General features: G+C 41.2%; 1 protein-coding gene across 1 annotated transcript; it reads left to right on the forward strand.

The window, feature by feature from the left end:
* The first annotated feature begins 6,864 nt into the window (after positions 1–6,864).
* On the forward strand, positions 6,865–25,359 carry LOC111772995 (alcohol dehydrogenase 1-like). Its single transcript, XM_023638592.2, has 9 exons — positions 6,865–6,974; positions 7,991–8,092; positions 15,010–15,148; positions 16,205–16,292; positions 16,410–16,629; positions 16,801–17,061; positions 17,753–17,888; positions 20,905–21,043; positions 24,600–25,359. Exons 1-9 carry the CDS (start codon positions 6,933–6,935, stop codon positions 24,622–24,624), a joined length of 1,152 nt encoding a protein of 383 aa, XP_023494360.2. The 5' UTR covers positions 6,865–6,932; the 3' UTR covers positions 24,625–25,359.
* Positions 25,360–25,361: the final 2 nt, after the last annotated feature.

Raw genomic sequence — 25,361 nt, forward strand, 5'->3', positions numbered from 1 at the left:
TGGCAGTGCAGTGACCCCTTTTCATGCCTGCTGGTCCCTAAACACAGGAATCTAAAGTGCCCTGGTAACAAGCAGAGCTTATGGTTCATGGTGACTCTTGCTGTTTCTGCTGATAAAAGCATGCCCCCTTTGGAAGCCCGGACCTCCAACCCTGTAGGAACCCAGAACTGTTGAAATGGGAAGCACAATGCCCCTAGTGGGCCATTAAAAGTCATGGTAAATGCTTCTGCCTCTTGGTTCCTGGCCCCAGGTAGACTTTGTATTGAAGTCAGAGCACCATTTGGAGGTTTCTGATTTCATGCATACACTATATCATGAAGAACGGCACCTCATTCCTGCAGAATATTGCCTCCAAGCTGCTGCTTCATCTATGCCCACAGCAGGCCATTCCAGCACTCTCTGAGGCCAGCTGCCTCTGGATTGGGTGGTCCATAATACAAGAAGTGGTTCTCAAAGTCATGGGCCTACTCCTCTACCTCCAATACTGGGAAGGGAGTCCCCTGGCCGGAGACGATGTTGTGTGGAATTCACACCTGTGGGTCAGATATTCCTTAAGGTCCCAGATAGTGTTTCAGGCTGAGGATCTGTAGGCTGGACAGCCAAACCCATACCTGGAATTAGGTATCTATCCCTGGGATAACAAATCATTGCCGCTTCTAGGATGAAAGAGACCCAACTTCCGGGATGAAAGAGACTTGCCACCAAATGGCCGGCTGGTCTCCTCAAGGAGTCGTGCTATGCTGGAGATTGAGAATTTACAAGGATACTGTCTGCAGAAATGATATGTAGGCAAAAAAGAGATCCTTTGCTAAAAGGGCAGAACTCATCAGAGAGAAACCGAGGGAGACTTTATCAAAAACGGAACTTTGAGTCAAGCATGTGAAGATTTGGTCTTTGCTTCACATTTAGTGGATGATCTAACTGACCTGTCTCTTGGGCTTTTCCTAATTGAGCTAATGATACTTCCATCCTCATGGGACTCTAGTGAAGACTTTGCTTAAAGCTGCTTAGGTGTATATTGGGATTAAATGAATTCTTCTGGGGCCGGCCTGGTGGCGCAGCAGTTAAGTTCGCACATTCTGCTTCTCAGCGGCCTGGGGTTCACCGGTTTGGATCCCAGGTGCTGACATGGCACCTCTTGGCAAGCCATGCTGTGGTAGGCATCCCAAGTATAAAGTAGAGGAAGATGGGCACGGATCTTAGCTGAGGGCCAGTCTTCCTCAGCAAAAAGAGGAGGATGGGCAGTAGTTAGCTCAAGGCTAATCTTCCTCAAAACAAAACAAAAAAAAGAATTCTTCTTAGCTTGGGTCCAAGAATACAAATGTGAATAATGACTACCAAGTTCACTATGGTGATTACCCCTGTGGGAAAGAGAGGGGTGAAATCAGAGAGGAGCTCAACTGTATCTGGTAATGTCTTATTTCTTAATCCAGGTAGTGGATACTTGATAGTTCACTGTAGTATTCTTTATGTGTATCTTTGGGGATATACCGAGTATTGCATATTTTTAAAGAGCAAAAGGCAAAATAGAATGAATAAGTAAGTGCATTCAATGGCAGTCCCTTGAAGGAGTTCCCCTTTTGATGTGAGACCGTTGGGGGAGCAGGGCGGGGAGGCTCACAGTAGGATGACATAACTGAACAGGTTCCTGGAGAAAATTAAACTGATGACAGAGAGATGGATAACTGGAGTGAGGAGGGGCTGATAACGAGGAGCCCAATTATCAGTCTATTATAGTAGTCGAAGGGAGAAAGCATGAACTAGGGTAGAGGCATTGAAGTGCAGACAAGAGGAAGGCAGGAGAAATCGTCGCAAAAGTAGAACAAGCAGCCTGGAAACAGATGAGATGATACAAGAAGCAGCAGAAAGGGAGGAGTTTGAAGGGACACTGAGATCCTGAGCCTGCCTGACTGAAAAGAAGAGCAAAGGGAAAGGAAAGGAAGTAGAAGAGGTACAGGTTAATAAGTGAGAAGTCGGGTGGCCGAATCAAAAGGATGTCTGTTGCCTCATTGAGAAAACCATAACATGAGCATCCAGAGTGGTTTTGTGCTGGTCCCAACTTCTTACTTCCTCAAATAGCATCAATAGTTACAGCATGTTCTTTCTTCCATCATGAATTAATTTTCTGAGTATGTCTACTGAAGTTTTCAATGTTAAAATTAAAACTGACAGAGTAAGTTATCAGGGAAAAGTCCACTTCTTAGCTGTGAAAGTCAGTGGGCAGAGGACTCTTCTAGTAATACAGCAAACTCAATTTTGGGAATCAACTGGCAATTCTCATTAAATGAAATTGCATCTGTAACTTCAAGACTAAATAACTTCCGTGGTGGCTAACTGATGTTGCTTTGAAACAAAGTTTCTGTTCAAGGAGCTAATATAATTGAAAGCTGACTCTGGCAGCCTTAAACAGACTACAGAACTGACCTCTCTATCCACAACCCTACAGGTAGAAACTGCCTGTTCAGGCCAAGAGGACTTTTCTTTAAAGTGATTTTGCCTTGGGGCCGGCTCCGTGGCCAAGTGGTTAAGTTCGCGCGCTCCGCTGTGGTGGCCCAGGGTTTGGATCCTGGGCGTGGACATGGCACCTCTCATCAGGCCACGTTGAGGCGGTGTCCCACATCCCACAACTAGAAGGACCTGCAACTAAGATATACAACTGTGTACAGGCAGGGTTTGGGGAAATAAAGCCGGAAGAAGGAAAAAAAAAGATTGTCAACAGTTGTTAGCCCAGGTGCTAATCTTTAAAAAAATAAAAAATAAAAATAAAAAAGTACAGTGATTTTGCCTTTAAATTGCCTGTGGTGAGTGAATGGGTAAGGCTGGCAATTCTTTGTCCTGCAACCTCATTTCTCTCTACACTTTTTGTAACGCTATTAAAACATCTAGAGAATAAGACCTGCCCCGACTTGACTATGGAGTGCTAACGATATAGAAATGCTTTATAGTGTCTTCCTACACCATTTGAGTCTGTGTCTACCTCCCCAGTCCTATGATCTCAACTTTCTTAATTATCAAGACTTTTGTGAAATGTAATTTGCAACTTTATATGCAATGTTAGGCAATATATATATAAAACATAGGCAACCTACTGGAACAAAATGAAGGGTTGATCAAACAAAATCCAAGAGGAATACTCGGGTATTATTACTGCTCACCTTGCAATGAGAGATGAAAGCAAATGAGGAAAGACACGAAGTATTTATTAGCGTGAGAAGACTCAGGAGTCCATAAACACAAGTCCCTAGATGAAGTTCGGGAAGTATGCAATCTAAAGTCTCATGGTGTGGGGACTGATGCCCTGGGATGCCTCCAAGGTGTCAGGCTGGTGCTTGCACCAAAGAACTTCCTATCTTGGTGACCTCACTTCCCACCATGCTCTTCCTTGCTCTTTCTGCAAGCTCTCTAGGACACGTTCTCTGAATTCCTCTAATGTACCAAGTGCATCAACACCTCAAGTTTTTGCAACGGTTTTCTCTGCTTGAAACTCTTCCATCAGCTCTACGTGTGGCTCACACATGCAGGAGGAGAGTAGGTGCTCGGTAAATATTTGTCAAGGCAAGGAGGGACGAGCTGAAAGGAAACTACTAACAGGGTTTGATCAAAAGATTAAAAACGTCACCAATACAGGGAATGACAGGACTTGAAGTTACAAGAAAAAGGGATAATGGCTTCAATCAGGATGTTCTGCCAGCTTTGTTCTATTTAATGAAGGAACTCGGGGGGGAAAAGTATCAGGTGACTCAATCCATGAGTACTTACATTTGCACTAGATTCGGTAAAACGCATAGTAAAATAAGATCCGATTCCTCATAGAGCATCTGGTGCAACCTCCTACTTACACAGAGGAGGAAACCTTCAGACAGGCAGCTCCTGGGTCACAGGTTTGCATGGCCCACATCCCTTGGGTATATTGTATGAAGTCATACATATATTGGCTCAAGTCCTCAGATAAAAACCTGGCAAAAGGTCCATGGTGAGTAGCCATTGTGACTTTCTTATTAACCTTTTTATTCTCCAGTGTATTCTCAATTCTCCTTTTAATTCTCCAAGCCAAGGTGTGGCATATACTAATGCACACAATAAAGAAGTTAGTGAATAAAAGACAAAATGAGAGAGACACTAGGATGCTATTATTTTTGTTTCTCAAGTAGAGTAAACAAAGACTTAATCTGGCCCGAAGGTCCATCTCACCTCCCATCTGGATTGAACAAAACCAATCAAAGTAAAATGAGAGGTGAGAAAACCTGAATAATGAAATGTTTAGCATCATAAGGAAAGTTCAAATCATCATAGTTTTCAAAGGAAATAGGGTTTTGGAAAAGTGAAGTAAGTGTTCAGCTTGCTGCATTTTTATGAAAATTGTTGTAAATTATGTAAGCCACAAAATATGTTATGAAACGTTTCTCTGAGGAGTCAAGAGATTTTCCATTAGCTAGTCTACCTGTTAGAAATTGGCATAGAACCGTAATTTTCAAATAGTATGTGAAAGAAGTCATAAATCTAATTTGTACTATCCTGACAAAATTTTACACTTCTGCCTCTGAGGATGACATCGCATTGTGTCTCCAGAGCTAGCAAATGAGCGGTGATGGCGGAACCTACCCCTGACCTGTTTGGTCCCTACTTGCATCTGATCTTCACATTACTCTCCCAATTTCTTCTTATTTCCTATCATGTCCTTTCATTTTTCACTCATATGACTGTTTTTTCTTGAAAAATATGGTTTCTCCTACCTTGGGATGTTAATAAAAAAATGAAAGGACTAAATACTAGTAACCTTACAGATCATGTCAATCTAAAATTGAAACGTAAGCAATAGAACTAAAAATAATATAATGATGAAAAGCTATAAAGAAGAAGAAAGGGAGAGTTGGCTGTGTCTTTCACAATATATTAATATATTTTGTGTAAAATTGATAAGTCAAATAAGTATACACATATTATTTCATTCTACAGAATAACTACCAGAAGAGCTTGAAAACAGGAAATTTTAAGGGTGTGTGCCTCTGTTTAGCGAAGTTTTGAGTGATAAATTGTTTTTTCATTTTAAGCCCTTCTGTTCTATTTTAGTGTTTGTTATGCACTTGTATTACTCAATAAAAAATGTACTATATTTTTTAATAAAACAGAAAGTGATGGGGCTTGTCCGAGGGCGCAGCAGTTAAGTTCGAATGCTCCACTTCGGAGGCCCGGGGTTCACCGGTTGGGATCCCAGGTGTGGACCTATGCACCACTTACCAAGCGATGCTGTGGCAGGTGTCCCACATATAAATAGAGGAAGATGGGCACTGATGTTAGCTCAAGGCCAATCTTCCTGAGCAAAAAGAAAAGGATTGGCAGCAGATGTTAGCTCAGGGCTAATCTTCCTCCAAAAAACAAAAAACACAAAAAAGGAAGTGATAAGGTTTAAATGGGAAGTTGAAGGTGGGCTATCTAAAACCTGAGACCTGGGGATTCTGTTCATTAGCCTGAGGCAGATCCCAGTAACCCTGGGTGCTCTCAGGCTGGTCTTGCCAAACCACATTTTGAGGAACCCTGATTTAAGTATAATCCCATTTATGTAAGGCTATATATCTTTTTCATATATACATATCTAGATAGATTCATGAGATAGATTAGATAGAGAGAGAGATGAGATGATGATAGATGGGCAGATGATAAATAGACAGGGGATAGATAGATGATAGATAGATAGATAGATAGAAAATGTTCTGAAAAAAATTCTCACTCAAAAGTCAATAGTGCCTATGCTAGTATTGTGAAGTTTCAGCTAATTCTTACCTTTATAATGGTACTATATGAATTGGTTTTTTGATGCAATGATCATGTATAATTTCCAAAAAATATAAAGCCTTATTTAAGTGTTTAAAATTGTTCCTTTAAAAAGAAAAAGAGTAAGCTTAAAGGGAAAGGAAGGGAGAGAATGAAAGTTTAAAATAAAAATACTGAGACAGAAAGATAAAATGGTAAATGGAAAAATGAGATAAAATAGATGACTTTTAAGATAAAGCCAACATCAAGGCAAGTTTCAACCAGAGAAAGAGAGAAAGTCTCTTGTTGACACCATTTTCACTCACCACTGTTTCTGTCAACACAATGAATACCTGAGAAAAAGTAAGCAACCAGTATATGTATATTTAAAAACTGAGTGCCAAGGTTGAGAAAGCTTGTTCCAGATGCTTCTGTTCCTCAAACCAGATAACGTGGATTATTGGGTTACCTGAGCCTCTAAATATCCAGTGTTGCATAAAGCAGTTTGAGGTAGGTTCTGGCCTGCCTAGGACAATTCCTTTCTAAACTATCTCTCTAATTTTGTTCCTTCTTTTATGCCCATTCCTTTTCTGCTACCTTTCACCAATCTTCATCATTCTTTCTAAATTTTTCTCTCTTCTCATCATTTTTTAAATCTCTCTTCATTATTCTTCCCCCCAAATCATGACATTTGAAATCAGAAATCTCATTTGAGCTCTAGCTAAAATTAATGTTTATGAAAGTCAGTCTCCTCATTTATAAAGGGTTGATGTGAACAATTAGCCTAGAGGTTGGGTTAAGGATAAGATGAGATTATGAACTTAGACATCACAAACCATAAAGCGCCATATAGATTATAGGAGAGGTTGACAATTTTACTTCATGTGTTTTATTTTACTTTCTAAAACTCCCATTGACTTTCCTTTTTCTTTCAATAATCCTCCTTCCTTTCTCTTCAAATTGTTCTCATCCTCATGCTTCCTCTTGCCACCTCACATCTCCCATCTTCCTTCTCCCTCTCTCCTTCAGTTTTCCTTTCTCCCCTCCCTTCTCCTCCTCCCTCCCTCCCTGATTGGTGTGTGGCAGCTGTGAGTCACTCTGGGTGTGAGAATACTGTGGTACTTAGTCTGAACGGGTGAGAAGAGGCAGAGGAGCTGTCACGTCTGCAGCGGCCAGAGGGAATGATGGAGCAAGCTCAACTCTCCACGGAAATGGCTGGCAAAGTAAGTCACTGTTTGCTCTTTTCTGAAGTGTAGTCCTTTCTATGATCTTAGCAGGTAAGACTTTATTATCCAAGGCCGTGTTGAAGTTGCCATGGGAATATGTGTACCATGCTTTATGCAATGGAAATATTCCTGGTAATTTGTAAGTCAGGGTTTAGGAAATAAGATCACAACTGTGATAAAATAAGAACTATTGTTGTTTAAAGAAACAATCCATCTTTCTGTAAAGTAAAAATATTCTCCTACAAAGTTAAAATCATCCTCCAAAGGCAGCCACCTATTAATATAGGAAAAAATCAGTCAATGAATATCTAAACTTGAACTGCATAGAGATTTAAAAACAAAAATGCAATAAATGAACAAGAGTTATAAGACACAGAAACTACGTACCCAGGTATGATAAAATGTTCCACATGATATTCTCTAAGAATGAATTTGACTAAAGGAGCAAAATTAATATTGTTTCTTTTGTCCTATATCCAAGGTAACATCCATCTTTTGGTATAATTTTCTTTGTGTGATGAATTCTAATCTTCTCCATTTTAAATAAACGATTAATATTAGAAATTATAATGCATAAATTTTGGCTCTATAAACTGAACTTTGCTCCATAGATCATTTGGCCAACATTAACATCTTGTGCCATTTGGAATGCAGAAAAGAAATCCTCTAAGAATAAAGTGCATCACATGCCTGGCATAAAACAACTTTTTAAACCAAGGCTGACTATCTATCTATCTCATAGATGACATGAGCTATGTAGAGAGCTACATATATACATTTCTCTACAGATGGATATCACTGATTTCCTATTACAACATTTTATATTCTCATTCAGATATATATGTGTCTGTGTGCGTGACTGCTTTCAAGGAATGAAGGAGATCATCTGCATTTCAAAGTGAGATCATCAGAGCAACCAGTCAGCATAGTAGAAGTGAATTTAACCGTGTATGTCACCCAATTTTATTTAATAGCAATAAGCCCACTTCATCTTTTTATTATATTTTTAACAGGTTATCACATGCTGGGCAGCCATTGCCTGGACAGCAAATGCTCCCCTGTCCATTGAAGAGGTCGAAGTGGACCCACCAAAGGCTGGAGAGGTTCGAATTAAGGTAAATATAAATGAGACTTTTAGTAGGTGTGGATGTGGATACGTGTGTTTACAATAATTTTACAAATGGCATTTTCTACTTAAAGATAATTAAGATTCCTTCTACTTTATACTTAGATCGATATTACCATATATAATAGTGAGATCATTTCATTTTGTTGAAGTGGCACAAATATGTCTAAAGACTGAAATATTAAATGTTTTAGATACACTGTTGTTTTTAAACACTTCAAAAATCCACAGAGGAAATTATCAACCCATAAACTTCTTGTTTTTTTCACAATTATAAAGTTATTCTGATATGCAGCTATCTGATAGAGCAGGCACTCTATTCCCAGTGGCCATGGCTGAGAAGACAGGGCTCCCTCCCCACCCCCAGCCCCCACCCATAGAGGCTCTACTCCACAGGACTGACCTCGAATACTGGAGCCCAGATCGCCCCCTTCCTTGCCAGCCCTCCCTGGTAGGTTCCACACTGGGAAGGGCAAGATGAGAAGAACTCAGGCTACCATTTGCCCACTCATAGGGCAAAATTGTCACTCGAGAAGAAGCAAGCCAGCCACCATCCTCTCCCACAACTGTGATGTGACAGTGTAGAAGTTCCAATCAGGGAGAAAGGCAAGAAAGGAGGACCATAGATAGCTGCAGCTCTGCTGAGAGGGCTGACTTTATTTGGAAGACAGTGTGGAGGAAGTCATGACTTAAGGCAATGTCAAAAACAATAGAGATCTTAGTGAAAATCAAATAAGACAAGGCCTAAAGCTCCAGGAAACTAGTAGCAGCAAGTTGAGCAGAGAGAACCAGGGAAAGAGACAGTTAAAAGGAGCCGTGCCAAGATCACTTCTGTCCCTGGGGTTCCCAGAGGCGGTGAGCATGCCTTAGGAGCAACCAGAGTAGGCACTTGAGAACTCGAGTCACTGCCTGAACCTGGGGCAGATTGAAGGCATTCCCCAAGATACACACAGACACATCAACAAAGAATAAAAGCCTTGCTAGCTTCAGGGGCTTGAGCACAACCATGGATCAGGCACTAGCAGGCTTGAAGCCACGTTGATCCAAGGACAACTTCTGTGTTTTATTTTATTTAAAAACACACCAATGGAAAAAACTGGTAACCTGAGCATGACGTCAGAGATACTACCTTGGTGGAGAGTAGGGGAGAGGGGCATGGACTTCACAGAATTAGCCTACATGAGCCACTAAATGGACTAACGAGAACAGTGGCATCAACAAGTCCCAGAGGGAAGATTGGATGGAGGGGAGACTAATCAGAATCCAGAGACGCTACAATCTATTCCTAAAATATCCAGCTTTGAACAAAAGATTACAACCTATAAAGAAACAGGACAGTGTGACCTTTAAACAAGAAAGACAGCAGACAATCAAAATGACCTTTGAGGGGCACCAGAGATTGGATTTAGCAAAGCCTTCAAATCAGCTATTGTAAATATGTTCAACGAACTAAAGAAAACCATACTGAAATAGTTAAAAGAAAGCATGATGGCTATGACTCAGCGAAAAAGAGAATATCAATAAAGAAACAGAAATTGAAAAACATGGAGTGGAAAGGTTTAATCAATGAAATGAAAAATGTACTGGAGGTACTCACTGGAGTAGATTTGAAATAATCTACTGGCAGAAGAAGTAATCCGCAAACTTGAAGACAGATCATTAGAGATTACACAACCTGAAGAGCAAAAGTAAAATGAGTGATGAAAACTAAACAGACCCTCACAGACCTGTGGAAATCCACCAAGCATGTCCACAGATGCATAGTGGGTGTCCCAGAAGGAGAAGAGAGAAAAAGAGGCAGAAAAAAATATTGAAAGAGACAGTTGCTGAAAACATTCCGAAATGTGCTGAAAAACATCAATCTACATATCTAAGACCCTCATGAATTCCAAGTAGAATGAACAGAGATGAACACCCAGCCGCATCATAGTGAAAGTCTACATTCAAAGACAAAAGCAAAGAGAAAATCTTGAAATGAGAGAGAGAAAAATGACACGTCACATACAAGGAAACCCCAATAAGACTAACAATGAACATTGGAAACAATGCAGTCCCGAGGGCACTGGGGTGACACAGTCAAAGTGCTTAAGGGAAAAAACTACCAGCCAAAGCTCCAGCAAAACTATCAAAGGGAAGGTGAAGTACATTCCCAGATTTTAAAAGACGGAGATGATATGCTGCGAGCAGACTTGACGTACAAGAAATATTCAAGGAAGTCCTTCAGGCTGAATTGCAGAGTGTAATAATTTTGCTTGTTAAGTGCAAATTTTACTTCATACATGAAATATTTCACTGAATCTAAGTTAAAGATATCCTTAAAATTAACCTTTCTTCTTCTTTTTTAAATTATTATTTGTTTTTAAACTAAAGCACAAATCCAGATAATAAAATATCCATCAGTGGTAGGATTTAATAACAGCCTAAATTCAACCTTTTGTAGATGCTCCACTTTTATTAAAATTCATTTAGTTACTGAAAAAAATTGACATAAAACATTATGATATTATAAAACATTATTATATCTGAATATAACCAAAGGATCAAAGCTCAAACTTTTAGTGGATGAAGGAATATTTAAAAATATCCACTTCAGATGTCAAATACACTTGACAGCCCACTCGTTGGTCATAACTGAACCCACAGGCTGAAATTTTAAAACTGTGGCTACGTGGTTGACAACAAATACATGAGCTATAAGAATCTCCAATTAGACGCTAGTTCACTGCCACCTTTCAACATCATGGCTAAATGTTGTTAGCGGGGATGCTCAGCTGAGATGCTTCTTTCAAGTTCCAAAGAACTGCACTATATCGTGTCCGATCATGACCCCAGTACCATCTGCACTGGGATGTCCCCTCTTGATTCCAAACCTTCGTTATTCCTCATACCACATTTGCAGTCTTTCACTTGGCACTTGCTGAAAATGTGACATTTTATGAACTGGTCCACAGTCAGTTGTTACCCATAGAAAAATTTATTTCCATCTAATACATGCCACAGAAACCTGGCTGCCTGCTTTACCCCTCTAGCAGGGGTAAATCATTTCGTACTCTCTCGCGTCTGAGCTCTTTGTTTCTCTCGTCTCCTTGGCATCTTTCACGGTCATTGACAATGACCGATCCATTTTAAACACACTTTGGTGGAAAATGTCACTTTCTGCCAGAGTCAGGTTTGAAAAAGTTTTTACCATTGACCTTGGCTAGAACACTTTCTGTGTAATGTTATGAAAAGTTCTCAGTAGCAGCATTTAAGGAATTTTATTTCCTTTTCACTTTATTTGTGTTAGATATAGGGAGGCAATATGCTTTTCTTTAAACTTTGTAACAGACTGGGCATCGCCTAAACTAACTAACAAAGTAGTAATATGTTCTGCAAGAATTAAAATGTTTAGAAAGAGGAGCTATTTCTTTCTTCAATCAGCCCTGTCATCTTGTGACCATGTCACAATAGTGAGGGAGACAGACAGATGGCACGTTTCTTCTCACCTTTCTCATGCTTATCATGGCGTGTATTAGCCTGTCTGCTACCAAGATCTGGTGCCCAACACGCTACGGAGAATTGGTCCATAACTGATAAAAATACATAAAATGACCTTCCTGCCAGCAATGCAAGTCTTCTAGTTTGTACGCATCTGACATTTGATATTATCAGTCATTTTATCTTAGTTTTTCTACTGGGAGTGTAGTGATATTGCATTATGATTTAAATTTGCATTTGCCTGATAACTAATGAGTTTGAGCACCTTTCATATGCTATTTGGCCATTTGGATGTGCTTCGTTGTGAAGCAGATGATGTCACTTGCCTATTTGTTTTCTAACAAGTTGTCGCCTTTTTCTTATTGATTTGTTGTTTTTTAACATATATATTCTGCATACAACCCATTCAGTTGATTGTAAGTGTTACAAATACCTTCTTCCAATCTGTGGCTTGCTTTTCCACTCTCTTACTGGCTTATATTTATGAAAGGAATTTCCTAATTTTACAGCAGCCCATTGATACAGCTTTTCCCTAATGGCTAGTGTTGCTCGTGTCCCAATTAAGAAATCATTGCCTGCCCCAAAGTCTTGAAGATCATTTCCTTGCTTTTGTCTAGAATCTTAACTAGTTTTCATTTCACATTGAGATTTATAAATTTAAATCACCCAGGAGTGATTGTATTGTGTTTGTTGTGAGGCAGAGGTCTTGGTGTCATCTTCTTTCTACTTACCCATCAAATTGACCTGCATCATTTGAAAAGTCTGCTCATCTCACTGCACTGCAGTGCCCTCTTTGTCATAAATCAAGTGACCCAGCATGTTTGGATCTCTTTCATGTGTTTTATTCTGCTCCATTGATCTATTGGTCTATTTTTTCTATCCTTGCACCAAAACTAAATGGTCTTATTATGATAGATTTATAATGTCTTGGTATCTTACAGAATTAGTCCCATAGTTTGTTCTTCAACTTTCCTTGACTATCCTGGGCATTTTGCACTATTGCAATGAAATTACTCAGATTATTGTAATTCTTCATCACAAACCTTACCAAAATTGTCAGCAGAATTAGGCCTCGAATCTTCCTCTTCCATCTCAAACCTCACCTTCAGAAATTGCCACAATGGATTGTCAGCCGTGTTCAGATAAAGAATAAAATGGAAGGGCATCATGCTCAACGGGAGATTTCACTGTATAATTCCCTTCTAAAATACAGAATCCATGTTTTGCAATGGAGTGTAGCAGTCGAATTTGTTCATTTTTCAAAGTTAATCAGCAGCACAGAATGGGAGGATTTAGGAGATAATAGCAAGAGGAGAGTTGACATCGTCAGCCAATTGTCGTCCTCTCCATGCAATGCAGTGCTTATCAATTATCAATGCCCCTCCCCCCACCTCTCATTAAATTCTGAGTATAAGCTCAGCCCAAAGAACACCAGCTTTATACACACTGCTTTGTGGCACTGACTGACCCCCTAAGGAACTGTTAATGGGGCTGCTTAATCACTGTCCGTCATACAGCATTCAAGTCTAAAAAGCTTTATGAGGTTTTCTTTTTGATTATGATCTCTTGCTGAATTCCATATCTCATTGAGAATCCCTGGTTAAGAACCCCTACTTCTTGTGTAATTCAAGAAAATAAGAAAATTTTCCCACATAATTATACACCATCAAAATAAACCAGTAAAATTAGAAACTTAACATTGATATATTACGAATATGTTATCATAGACTCAATTCAAGTTTTGCCAATTGACCGAATAACCTCCACTTTCATAAAGGACCCAGCTTAACATCCCACATTGCATTTAGTTTTCATATCAGTTGAGTCTCCAATCTAGAGCCATTCCTCGATCTGTCCTTGGTTATCATGGCCCTGACACTGTTGAAGATTATAGAGCATAGATTCTGTAGAACGTCCCTCTGTTCAGCTGGTTTGCTATTTCCCAGGTAGACCAGGTAATGACTTCTGGCAAGGGTGTCACTGAAGTTTTATCGTTGCGTCCTATCAGTCGATACATGATTTTTATTTATCCATTGCTAGTGTTCTTTTTTCTATGTTGCGCCCAGCTTTTCTACATGTCCTTAGTGGGGAGTCAAATCTGAAAGAGCCTACCTCGCCATGCAGGAAGCTGAACTACCTGTGTATAACTTTTAACTTATACTTGACGACAATCTTACAAGTTAAGTACGATTGTTCTAATTTTACAAATGAGGTACCCAGTGTTAATTTTTTAAACTAGTTAATTGAAATAGGAAAAGAACAGAACATGAAGATCATTCAGAGTACAAAAGATGGGAGAACAGCCTAAAACAGTTTGCAAAACAAAAAGGGTAGAGAGGAGGATGATTTTAGTTAGGGGAGGTGGAACCAGCAACTGTTACTGGACAGCTATATTGGCTCAGAGAACTGGATAAAGGATCGAATACCAATAACCTGGACATGTGATCAGTCTGAGATTTCCTATGGTCAGAACCAAGGTGGAGAGACATGAGCTGCCCAGGACAGCTATTCTGACCAAAAACTTGAGGAAACAGATCAGGAAGACATACACATACATGTCTTCCACCTCCAAAGATCAGAAAGGAATAAAAGAAGTAAGTCAGCGTTCTACTGAACAATCGGACTGGAAAAAGTATCAGAGCTCCAAGGATCGATGTATGCTGAGCGGGAAAAAACATAGTAAGGAAAATATCTAGACGGAACTCGTTAGTGCTTTAAACATGTGCCAAGTGAACGGTGTGGACGTAAGAATAACGTGCGATTTGCCACCAGCTCCATTCAGTTGTGGAATCTCCTCGCATGGAGGAAAGCTGACTGACATTTTCTGCTGGAATCCCTAGGGAAGGAAACCAGTCATAAGCAAGAAAAAGAAAGAAAACTGTGAACCAAGGCACAGTCTTCCAAGAAAGGGCCTCCCCTCCTGTCCTTTGGGATATTAGCTGGAAGTCATGAACTAGTGTGCCAGGATAAGGACAGGGAACTAGACCTGAAAACACTTCTGTTTTGGCTTCTTCTTTTGGGGGTGCAGGGAAGCAGGGGCGATGCAGGGGGAGAAGCATGAGTTTGGCGTTACCCAGGGGTTCCCTATATTTAAGAACAGGTATCAAAACAGACCATAAAGTTTGAGTTGTTTGCCTTATCACATCCCACAGAACACACAGCTCTCCTTGGCTAAAAGCTAGAGGATGCTTCACTGCTGTTTGTGATGTTAAAGAGACCTAGGGAAAATTATAAAGACAGAGGCAAACTATGTGTTTTGGTCCTTTTTCTGAAACAGCTGTACTACATGGGCACAATCAATAACGTGTTGAATTTATAGCCCAGGCCTTCAAGAACATGCTCTGCCTCCAGACTTGGAAATACTGCGTTCGTCAGAAAGATCTAATTTATGACAGGGCATTTATCTCCAATCATTTAATCACCTTTCAGATTCTGTCTTCTGGGCTCTGTGGTACAGATCTGCACATCCTAGAAGGCAAACTCAGAGTTCCTTTTCCTATGATTTTGGGCCATGAGGGAGCTGGAATCGTTGAGAGTACTGGAGACGGTGTAACTAGCGTGAAAGCAGGTAGGTCGCTGGCCAAGATCTGTACCAACCCAGTAAATTCTTTCCTAACTCACTCCTAACATTTCCCCAAAACCACCACAAAGATCGCCAAACTCATCACACATAGACAAAAAACTGTAAATGCAGTCACACACCAGATATAAAAAATGAGGTAGACTAAGATGCAGAAGCTTCCAGTTTTGTGTTTGACTGAAAGGACTCACAGAAAAAGAATCTTCTAGTCTACCTTTCCCAAATAGAACTAAACATTGCAAATCTATACAATATATTGGAATATCCTGAGATTAAAAGTATGTACGGTTAAGAGCGTTTCTTCCACACATACGCACACGCACACCCACGCACGCTAGTCACAAACACACGTACTAACCATTTAAATTGTCTGAAGTAGGCATCATCTATAATAAAGTTTCCTCCAGAATTTGTAGTTATGTCTTCCACATTGGATATAATTCATGTTTCAAACACTTTGCAAGATGCTTTACAAGATCACACATTATTCTAACAACAAACATATGTCATAGATATTTTATGCCCATTTATGTATGAGAAAATAGAAACTGGCAAATTAATTCCTATTCAGCTGGTTTAACTACTTAATGGAAAGCTAGGATTAAAACACAGGCTTCCTTACCTCAAATTCGGGGCTCTTAATCAATGATATAATATCTTATCATGAGTATTAATTCTCCCACTAACACTAGGGTATTAATTCATTTTTTCAACAAATGTTTATTAAGCACGTGTCAGGTGAAACACTGCTAGGCTCCTGGCATAGAACACTAGCCAATATAGACAAGCCTCATGCCACAGATATTGCTCTCATTCTCCGACTGAGCTCTCTATTATTTTGTATTTTGAAGATGCACTTGCATTAAAATGGATTTGTTTCCATTCCAAAGTGAAATGATGATTAACTTCCAAAGATAGGAACTATCATTAGAGCGAATTGCTAACACCTACTACAAACAAGGTCCTGTCAATAAATATGGTGTTTCTTGCACTCCATCCCTACACCCAAGCTGGTCATCACTTTCTTTGTTCTTCTTTCCTCAGGAGACAAAGTCTTAATGTTCCCTCTTCCGGAGTGCAGAGAATGCAGCTCCTGCTTACACCCCAAGGGCAACTTGTGCTTGAAAGAAAAGTTAGTTGCACTTTCTTTGACCTCCTTTCACCCAATTTGGTTTCACTGGTACAGGTATTGACTGGGAGCTAAAATCCTGTATTTCTCTTCTTGTCACTTTCTGTATCTGTGAAATAGTGTTCTTTCTCCAACTGGATTAATGTTAGATGGAACCAGCAGATTCACCTGCAGAGGAAAGAAGATTTATCACCTTAGTGGCACCAGCACGTTCACTGAATACACTGTTGTGCATGAGATTTCAGTGGGGAAAATCGATGCTGCTGCTCCTATGGATAAAGTCTGTATCATGAGCTGTGAGGTGCCTACAGGCTTTGGAGCTGTGTTCAACACCGCAAAGGTGGGCATGCACTCTCGTGCTGTTTTTCTGTGGCTCTATCCACATTCTGGGAGCCATGTGGTCAGAGAGCTTCTCCCGTCAGAGAGGAAACAAAGTGGCCTTTTTCCTTCCTATTAACACAGGAGCATCAGCTCTGGACGACTCATGGAAGTTTATGTTGTGGATTTGCAGGTCACCCCCGGCTCCACCTGTGTGGTCTTTGGACTTGGAGGAATCGGCTCGGCCGTCGTCATGGCCTGCAAAGCCTCTGGTGCCTCTAGGATCATCGGGGTTGACATCAATGAGGAGAAATTTCCCCGGGCAAGAGCGCTGGGCGTCACTGACTGTCTCAACCCTCAGAAGCTCAAGAAGCCCGTCCAGCAGGTGGTGGTGGAAATGACGGGCTTTGGTGTCGACTTTGCCTTTGAGGCCGTGGGACTCATCGATACCATGGTATGTGGGCTTGGGGCACGGTGAAGGGGAGCTGCCTGTCAACATGTGGGGACACCTTAAATTAACTTCATGAAGACACAAAATTATTGTCATTTTAACTGGTCTTTATTTATTTATTTATTTATTTCATTTTTACTTTTTTGAGAAAGATAAGCCCTGAGCTAACAGCTTGCAATCCTCCTCTTTTTGCTGAGGAAGACTGACCCTGAGCTACCATCCATGCCCATCTTCCTCTACTTTATATCTGTGACGCCTACCACAGCATGGCTTGCCAAGTGGTAACGAATTCACACCCGGGATCCAAACCCGGGATCCAAACCAGCGAACCCCGGGCCACCAAAGTGGAATGTGCAAATTTAACCACTGTGCCATCTGGGCCACAACTTAACTGGTATTTTTGAGCACATCTTACATGCCTTGTACTGTGCGGAAGTATTTACATACTTTTTCGCATTTAATCTTCACATCATTTTATGAAATAAGTACTAATCCTCATTTTCAATATTGAAAATCTCAGTTGTCATTAAGTTAAAGCAGCTTGCCTAAGATCTCACAGGGGGATATCGCATACTATGCTATTCCATGTTATTTCTCCCATGTAGCTACCCATAAAAGTATGTTTTAAGCTTGTGAGTCAGAAGAAGTGTGATTTGGGGTGCTGAGATTCTCCTCAGTCTCTTTCTGAAATTAGGTCGCGTCTCTGGAGTCCTGCCATCTGAGCTACGGGGTGTGCGTGATTATTGGAGCAGCACCTTCCGAGTCACAACTCTCCTTTGACCCAATGCTGATTCTCGCTGGGAGAACCCTGAAAGGCGGCATTCTGGGAAGTAGGTCTTTGATTCCACATGGCCTCTGCCAGAAACCCGACCACCTGCATTCTGTTTGGCAAGAAATGGAGTGGGGAAAAGCTAGGAAAAACAGTCATCTGTGAAAGGAAATAGAAGACAATGTGTGAAACACAAAAGCACACCTTTACCTTCCCTATAGGTGTTTACTACCTGTGCGACCAAAAATAGACTAATATTTTGCCATTGTTAGTAAGATGCAGAAGAGCCACATTTCAGGGTGCTCGCTGGCAACTGGATCTTCATAATTGGTGAGGAGTCATCTCACATCCCTGGGTCATTCCCCAGCACAAGATAGGACTGGAAGAAGTTCTCACTGTATTGACCCTCAATTCTCGCCTTAACAATCAGACTAATTTGCTATCTAAGAACAAAACAGACCACTCTAATGTGGTCTGCTATTTGAATCTCTCTTTCCCAAACCACACCCCCAAATTCTTCTCTCACCACACCTCAACCCACTCTCAGTATGCTTCCAGATCAGCACTGTCCAAGAGAATTTTCTGTGATGATGAAAATGTTCTATAGCTGTGTTATCCAGCTCAGTAGCCATAAGCCATATGTAGCTATTGAACACCTGACGTATGCCTAGTGCAACTGGAAAACTGACTTTTTAATTAGATTTAATTTTAATTAATTTAAATTTAAATACTCAAATATTTTAAATTTATTTAAAGTATTTATCTAAATAGCCACTCTATTAGACAGCACAGTTGACTTTTGCTAGAATGCTCAGATCACATTAATTTGAGGGGGGCATGGAGCTTAAAAACATGAGTTTTGCTGTTAGATCACTTACTAGATGTGCGACCTTAGCAAGTTATTTAAACTTGTTAATCACCATCCCATCATCTGAAAAATAGGGTAGATAATAGTTCCTTTCTTATTTAATATACTGTGAGCTAAACGAGAAAATGCAAGTAAAGCCCTGGAAAAATAAACTGACACATATTAGCCACAAAATTAACATTGAGTTCTAGCAGTAACAACAACGATTAAGAGCAGTTTATTGGCCCAGACAAAAGATGAGGAGGAAGGCACGTGTATTGCAAATGGTACTGGAGGATTTTTTGCTGGTTTAAAATATCTGGGTGCTCCTTCCTTTCTTCACTGGTGCCGCTTTGCATGAGTTGACCGAATGTAAATAAAATCAGATTAGTGCATGGATGTCAAATACTAGAGAAAATTTTGCCCTGGACCAACCTCCCATTATAAATTTTTCTTTTTTTCTAGAAAATCTAGATGTCTGAATTTTCCAATTTGAATAAAAGCTCAATTTAAAAATTGAACTATTTCAAGGTGCTTAGGCTGCTGCTTGGAATGAGTAAGCGTAATTGACACTGATATTTCTGCTCAGTGCCAGCCATCCTTGGCTTCGATGGAGGAATTTATTCACATTTTCTAATACTCTTCATCGTGCGTCTGTCATGTCTCCTTCCTCCCTCACTATATGCAAACAGACTGAGGAAAATCACCCTTAACAAAACTCTCATTCTGGATGGAAAAATCTGTGATGGTTTTTCCCTCTCATTCACTTCCTTGCAGAAAAGATTTTATGTTACTCAAAATCCTGCATACCAATGACGTAATACCCAGGTCTTTTACTATGAATTGTACTATTAGGCAACCTAAAATATTTGTAGCCAGGGCTCTGATAAAGAGTACCATCTCTTTAAAACGCAATTCAAACTTCTTTTCTTACCATATCTTAAGATTTCATAATAGCCTTAAATGCAATTTTACATGGCATTTATAAAGAACATCACGTTATAGAAACAGAAGTCTGCTGGGAATATAAAGACCTGGGTTCTAGCTTCAGCTTTGCCACATTCTGGGTGTGCATCGGTGTTTTAAAATATACTCAGGATTTGATTTATCAGATTTTGTAAAATGACAGACCCAGAGACAACTGCCTTGAAAGGAGAGTTTATTAATCATAGTTCCCAGGTGGAGGGGGCATGCCACGCCATGCAGGACCAAATGGGGAAGACCCAGGGTCAGTCGGGGGGCAGAAAGAGCTAGGAGAAAACATGGGCCAGAGACTTTGCTGTGGTTTTCCTGAAAAGGAACAGCCAAGGCAGGCTAGGCAAGCCAAGCGAGCTTCAGCAGGGTCTGGGCTGTAGGGTTGGCCCCCAGTTGTTGGGGAACTGACCTGCGGTGATTTAGGGCAGGAGATAGTGTCCCAGACTGTTGGTGCCTGAGAAAAGGAGGGTGATGGGGATTTGTTGGTTTGCATATCAAAGGCGCACTGAAGCAAGCTGTTTGCTATGTCCAGAACTTAGCTAGCCCTGGGAGGGCCAGTCCCTCCCCAGGTCCACAAGGCCTGAGATACCAAAGCATCATAAACTACAGAAAATGAAAGACACAAGAAATACAATCAGTGATAAATACTTAACCTCTCTAAAGCTCAGTCCCCTCAGAGTTAGAGACATGGGGGAAATAAGGCCTGTGTCTGCCTTGCTCACGGTGATCAAATCGTCAGTGGGATCCAGGCAGCTTGCCACCAGCATCTTCAGCAACTATTGTGCTGCACTTACTCTCCAAAACACTGCTAAAGAGGTAGAGATACCTATCTCTGAGTTTGAAGTGCTAGGTTTCTGAAGATCTATCTAGAGCCTCAGGTGGAGGGAGAACGTGGTAACTCAAATCAAGCCAGATGGAGGATAAGCGGTTATAGGAAATCATCAGTGTCTGAAGGCAATGGAAAGCTGCAGCTGTCGGTCCGTGATCACGACAGCGCTGGGTCCACTCCACAGTCCACTGCAGCCTACAGAGGCTCCTCCGCGATACTAGGTAATCTCAGCACTCCTGAGCGGGATCTGGGTTCTGCCATGGAACCAGTTCCCTTGCTCTGATGATCAGGAAAAGGGTCAAGAGGTAAATAGTTTACTCTCGCCCATGAATGCTTTTGCCAGTTTTATACCTAAATAGTGCCTTTGATTCTTTCGTTAGTTTTGATTTTTTCAGTTCTCATTATTGTTGACCTTTCCTCCTACAGAGTATAAAACCAGAGACTCCATTCCCAAACTGGTGACTGACTACCTGCAAAAAAAAATCAACATAGACCCACTCATAACACATAAGTTGCCTTTTGAAAGGATCAATGAGGCATTTGAATTGCTCCAAGGTGGAAAATGGTGAGTATTTGTGTGGGTGGGGTGTGTGTGTAAGATGTATCTGTGTGAGATATCTGAGATGTGTGACTCTTACATCCAAAATCTTATGAAGAATGAGTTTTCAGACCAAGTCAAAAGAGGGTGGTTGTGGGAAACAGTTCAGAGAAAGACAACAAAAGAGCTTTAAGTCAGTTGTGAGGAGCCCTCAGCCCTTTATTCAGTCAGTGTGTGACCTAAAATGGCTACCTTTGCCCAGGTCACTGTCCTCATCTATAAAATGGGGATAATGCTGTCTCCTCTCTTGAGAGACCACTATTAAGATCAAATGTGAAAATAAAAAGGAAAGACCAATAAAGAAAGAGTAGTACAAAAATACATTATAATAAAATTTTCGTTTTTTGCTTATGACCAAAAAATTAAATTACAACTTAATTAGCAACCTGGGATGACTAATACAACTTTGAAATGAGCTAACTTCCACCAGAAAATTATTTATTTATTTACAAGATACAATTTGTGCTGCTTTTTATTTTCAATCAACAGCTTACCATTGGATATTTCACAAGTATTTCTAGTCACCAAACATTCATTAAGTGACTAATGGCAACACTGTGCTGGTCTCACTGCAGAAACAGAATTGAATGTAAACACTGTCTTCAGGTCACTCGTGGTCCTGGACTGGAGAGTAAGGCACTGCATACATAGGTAACCCCAATTTAGGGCTGACTATGATGTCTGGTCAGAAGAGCCCAGACTCCGCCTGCAAGGCCTGGAGAGCTCCTTTCTCACTGGGAGGTGGGGAAGCCTCGGAGGGGCCACCCCTGAGCTGGGCCTGGGAGCTGATAGAGCTGCGACCTGATGTCTGGGGAACAGGCGCCGTAGAATTGGGAACAGTGTACAAGAGCCCATAGAAGACAGAACAAAACTTGCCTGTAGTGAGCAGCAAACCATCCAGTCTGCAAGGACCCAATTGTGTTTCCAGAGGGCAGTGAATGTAAAGTCCTGATCGCAGAATGGTTTCTGTGGAAACAAGTAAGAGTGCGAGGAGGCTGAATCTAAAGAACACTGAGTTTCCCTAGGATATTATCTTGCCTTTCCTGGGCCTCCCTCTGCGACATTGCTATGAGGTCCCACCCAGTAGGGACTGACAGGAATCAACAGCACCTTGGTTGAAGTTATTGACGTGCGCTGAGTAGACTGAGTGAAATCAGTCGAGTTCCAAACCACCTGAAAAACACACATGTTGGGTTGTTTGACCTTGAAGCTGCTTTGCAGCTCTGTGATGACAGCTGTGCTTCTATGTATTTGGAGTTCGGAGCTGAGGAGAGTAGGATTATGGGTTCTAGAGCGCTGTGACCCAAGCAGATTTATAGCGAGAGAGTATTGAAATCTGTTGACCACTAGCCCTGGAAAAACAAGAGACAGTCCCCACATTACTGACAGTGGACTAGAAGCTTCACCTTCATAGGAAAAGGAAAAGCATGCTGAGGGTTTAGCAAAATTGCAGGATTGTTCTCCATTTGCAGCATGAAGTTCACACAGTGTTTCATACAATGGTGTATGTGAGAAAATCTAAACTGAAAGCTGGAGAACACATAGATTGTCAAGCATTTTTAACTTAGTATTCTCAAAAAAATTAAAGACCAAGGTCACCAAAATTGTGGGGGAAAATGCAAAAGGTGGATCTAATTTCCTGAGGAGATGAGATAGGCACGGGTGCTAACTGGATGGCGAGCTAGCATTTATTTATCGGATGGCCACTTTTGCAGAGTGCACAAGCACGTCAAAAGATCAGAAAAGCTGCCATTTCTGCCCTTCACGTTAACTATGACTAACAGGTGGAGACTGCAAATAAACCCCAGATCTTAATTTACAATCATCATCTTCCTTATCTTGAAACCAATTTCACAACTTGACCCTGAAAGAAGGCAGTTTGCTCCAGCTTATACACAAAGTCCTCAAGCAATCTTGCTGACTTGGACCATCAGGCAATGTTACTTCTCTTTATATTTATTTTATTGGAATTGGCTCAATAATTATCGATGATTTGGGAACATTAGGCTTTGGCACCAATGGTAAATATATTAACTTGAGCCTTTGTAATATTTACAGTGTATGTGGTAATAGAACATAACAGGGGGCAATGAACCTGAGATAGTCTTTCCTGAGGAAAAAAATGCAGACCAAGCCTCTGGGTTTTACACAAAGATCCCTGGGCTGGATGATTATTAACCCTCCCCGCCCACCAGCAGGGGCCATTTGTAGACACCTTTCTGCAGAGGGACCTGTTGAACTTACCTTTTATAGGGTAGGAGCAGTTGTGACCTCTGAGGTCATTTGCCTGTCACCTTCGCTTTATGAGGAAGAAAATCAAGACCCAGGGCCATGCAGTGCAGTGACCACCAGGATCACATCGCCAGTGTCCAGCTGAGCAAATTCTCCTGCACTCTTACTGCTCTTTCTCTACATCTTCCATGCTCCTCTCACGTCTTGTCATTGCACCCTTGCACACAATCCGTCAACCACACTGAGCTTCCTCCAGTCTTCCCCCAGTCCCTGCCCCTCAAAGGATGGCACAGGCTCCCTTGTCTCTGAGCCTGCGCACACCTATTTCCTTGTCCCGGAACCCATCTGTGCCCAAAGCCCACCCCCTCCACACTCCACGTTCCTTAGCTCTCAGCCATGGTCCAAATCACAGTTTAGCAAGGCCTCCGAGCTCCCTGAAATCGGGGTGACATATATTTCCTCTCTGCTCCCATTGCACCTGCTGCTTCCCCCGTTATGACATGGCCAACACTGTAATGTACCTATCTGATTAGTGATTTGCTTGCAACATTAGACTGTGGGTTTTTTGAATATCACATTCACCATCACTACCCCAGCATCAAGCACAATACCTGAAACATGGGAGTTGCGAAGTAACACAATTTTGTTGAATGAATGAATAAATAAGAACAAGAATTAATGAGCCAAGGGCCCTAACACAAACGCGTTCAGAGCAGAGGAATTAGAATACTGCGCACATCTGGGGAGGCTGTCAATGTACAATGTGCAATGCCTATTATTCTTCCTAACAGAGAACTCTTTCACAGCTATTGAAAGTGCAGGTGTAGCATCACAGCAGATGAGGAACAAAACTAGGAAAACGCCATTTGAAGTCAAATACTGGGATGGTCCCCAGGCAGCCACTCACCACGAGAAAACAGAGAGAGGCTAGGGGAGTCCCCCTTTCCCACCAGCACAGCTCATGGCCCGAGGAAGGGCGATTAGAAGTCATGGAGTGAGGGGACTCTAACTGTGGACCCAAATGAGATGGCTGCTCAGGGCTCACAAGCTGTATTCCCTTATGTTTGCCTCCCTTACCCAAATCAGACCCCAGGTTGCCAGTTACCCACGAGCTTGATTCAGGAGACGTTCTCTGGTGTCTGTGGGGGAAACAGGGAGATAAATGTAGAGATAACAAATGGGCATGGGTAGACAATTTGTCTTTTAAAATACTCACACTGTGATTATTTTGTCCTACCCCTATTTATGCAAGCAAGTCAGTCATTTCCATGTTTGATTTCTTGTGTTTCAGCATCCGCTGCGTCCTCTCGTTTTGAGATCCCAGATAGTAAAAATGGAGCATGAACATGCATAGGAGCGTTCTTTTCTGCCTTTTTCAACACTTTGATGACTAATTTGCAACATGTCGAACCCAAGATTGGAAAGAGGGCCCTTCTGGAATTTTAGAAATGGAACAAGTATAATAAAATAAACTACTTGGAAACTGATGCTTACATTTCAGCCAAACGCTTGAAGAGAACAATGAAGAATTAGTGATGAAAAGGGTTTTCTATCCATGCTAATGATCTGATTTCACTTCATAGTTGTTATATTATGAAGAAGCCTCAACGGACAGCTTGTAATTTTTGAAAGCCTATTTTCAGTATGGAATCCTTCTCCAGTGTTCTACACGTGGCTGAGTTGTCCTGTTATGGAAAGAACTTCTACCCATAGTCTGCCTTCATGGGCAAGTAGTGGGAAGAAAGGTAACTAACTCTTTGAGTGTGAGCTTGACATACATTGGGCCATATTTTCCTAGCTGGACGATGGAAGGGTTGATAACTATGCTTCAAAAGTGGTAAAACTCCATGGCACTCAATCTTACCTGCCTTTCTCAAACAAAAACAAATCTTTCCATTTCTTCTCAATATGCTGTTCTCAGGTGGTGGGCCTGCAGTTTTGGGGACGGAGCTGAGCCATTGGTCATTCCCTTTCTCTACTCCATTTCCCCAGCCTGTGATTGAATAGTTAAATCTGGCCACTGATTACGAATGAAATTTGGTGCCAAATGGCT

This window comes from Equus caballus, chromosome 3 (assembly GCF_041296265.1).
Source record: "Equus caballus isolate H_3958 breed thoroughbred chromosome 3, TB-T2T, whole genome shotgun sequence".
In the NCBI taxonomy this organism is placed as follows: Eukaryota; Metazoa; Chordata; class Mammalia; order Perissodactyla; family Equidae; genus Equus; species Equus caballus.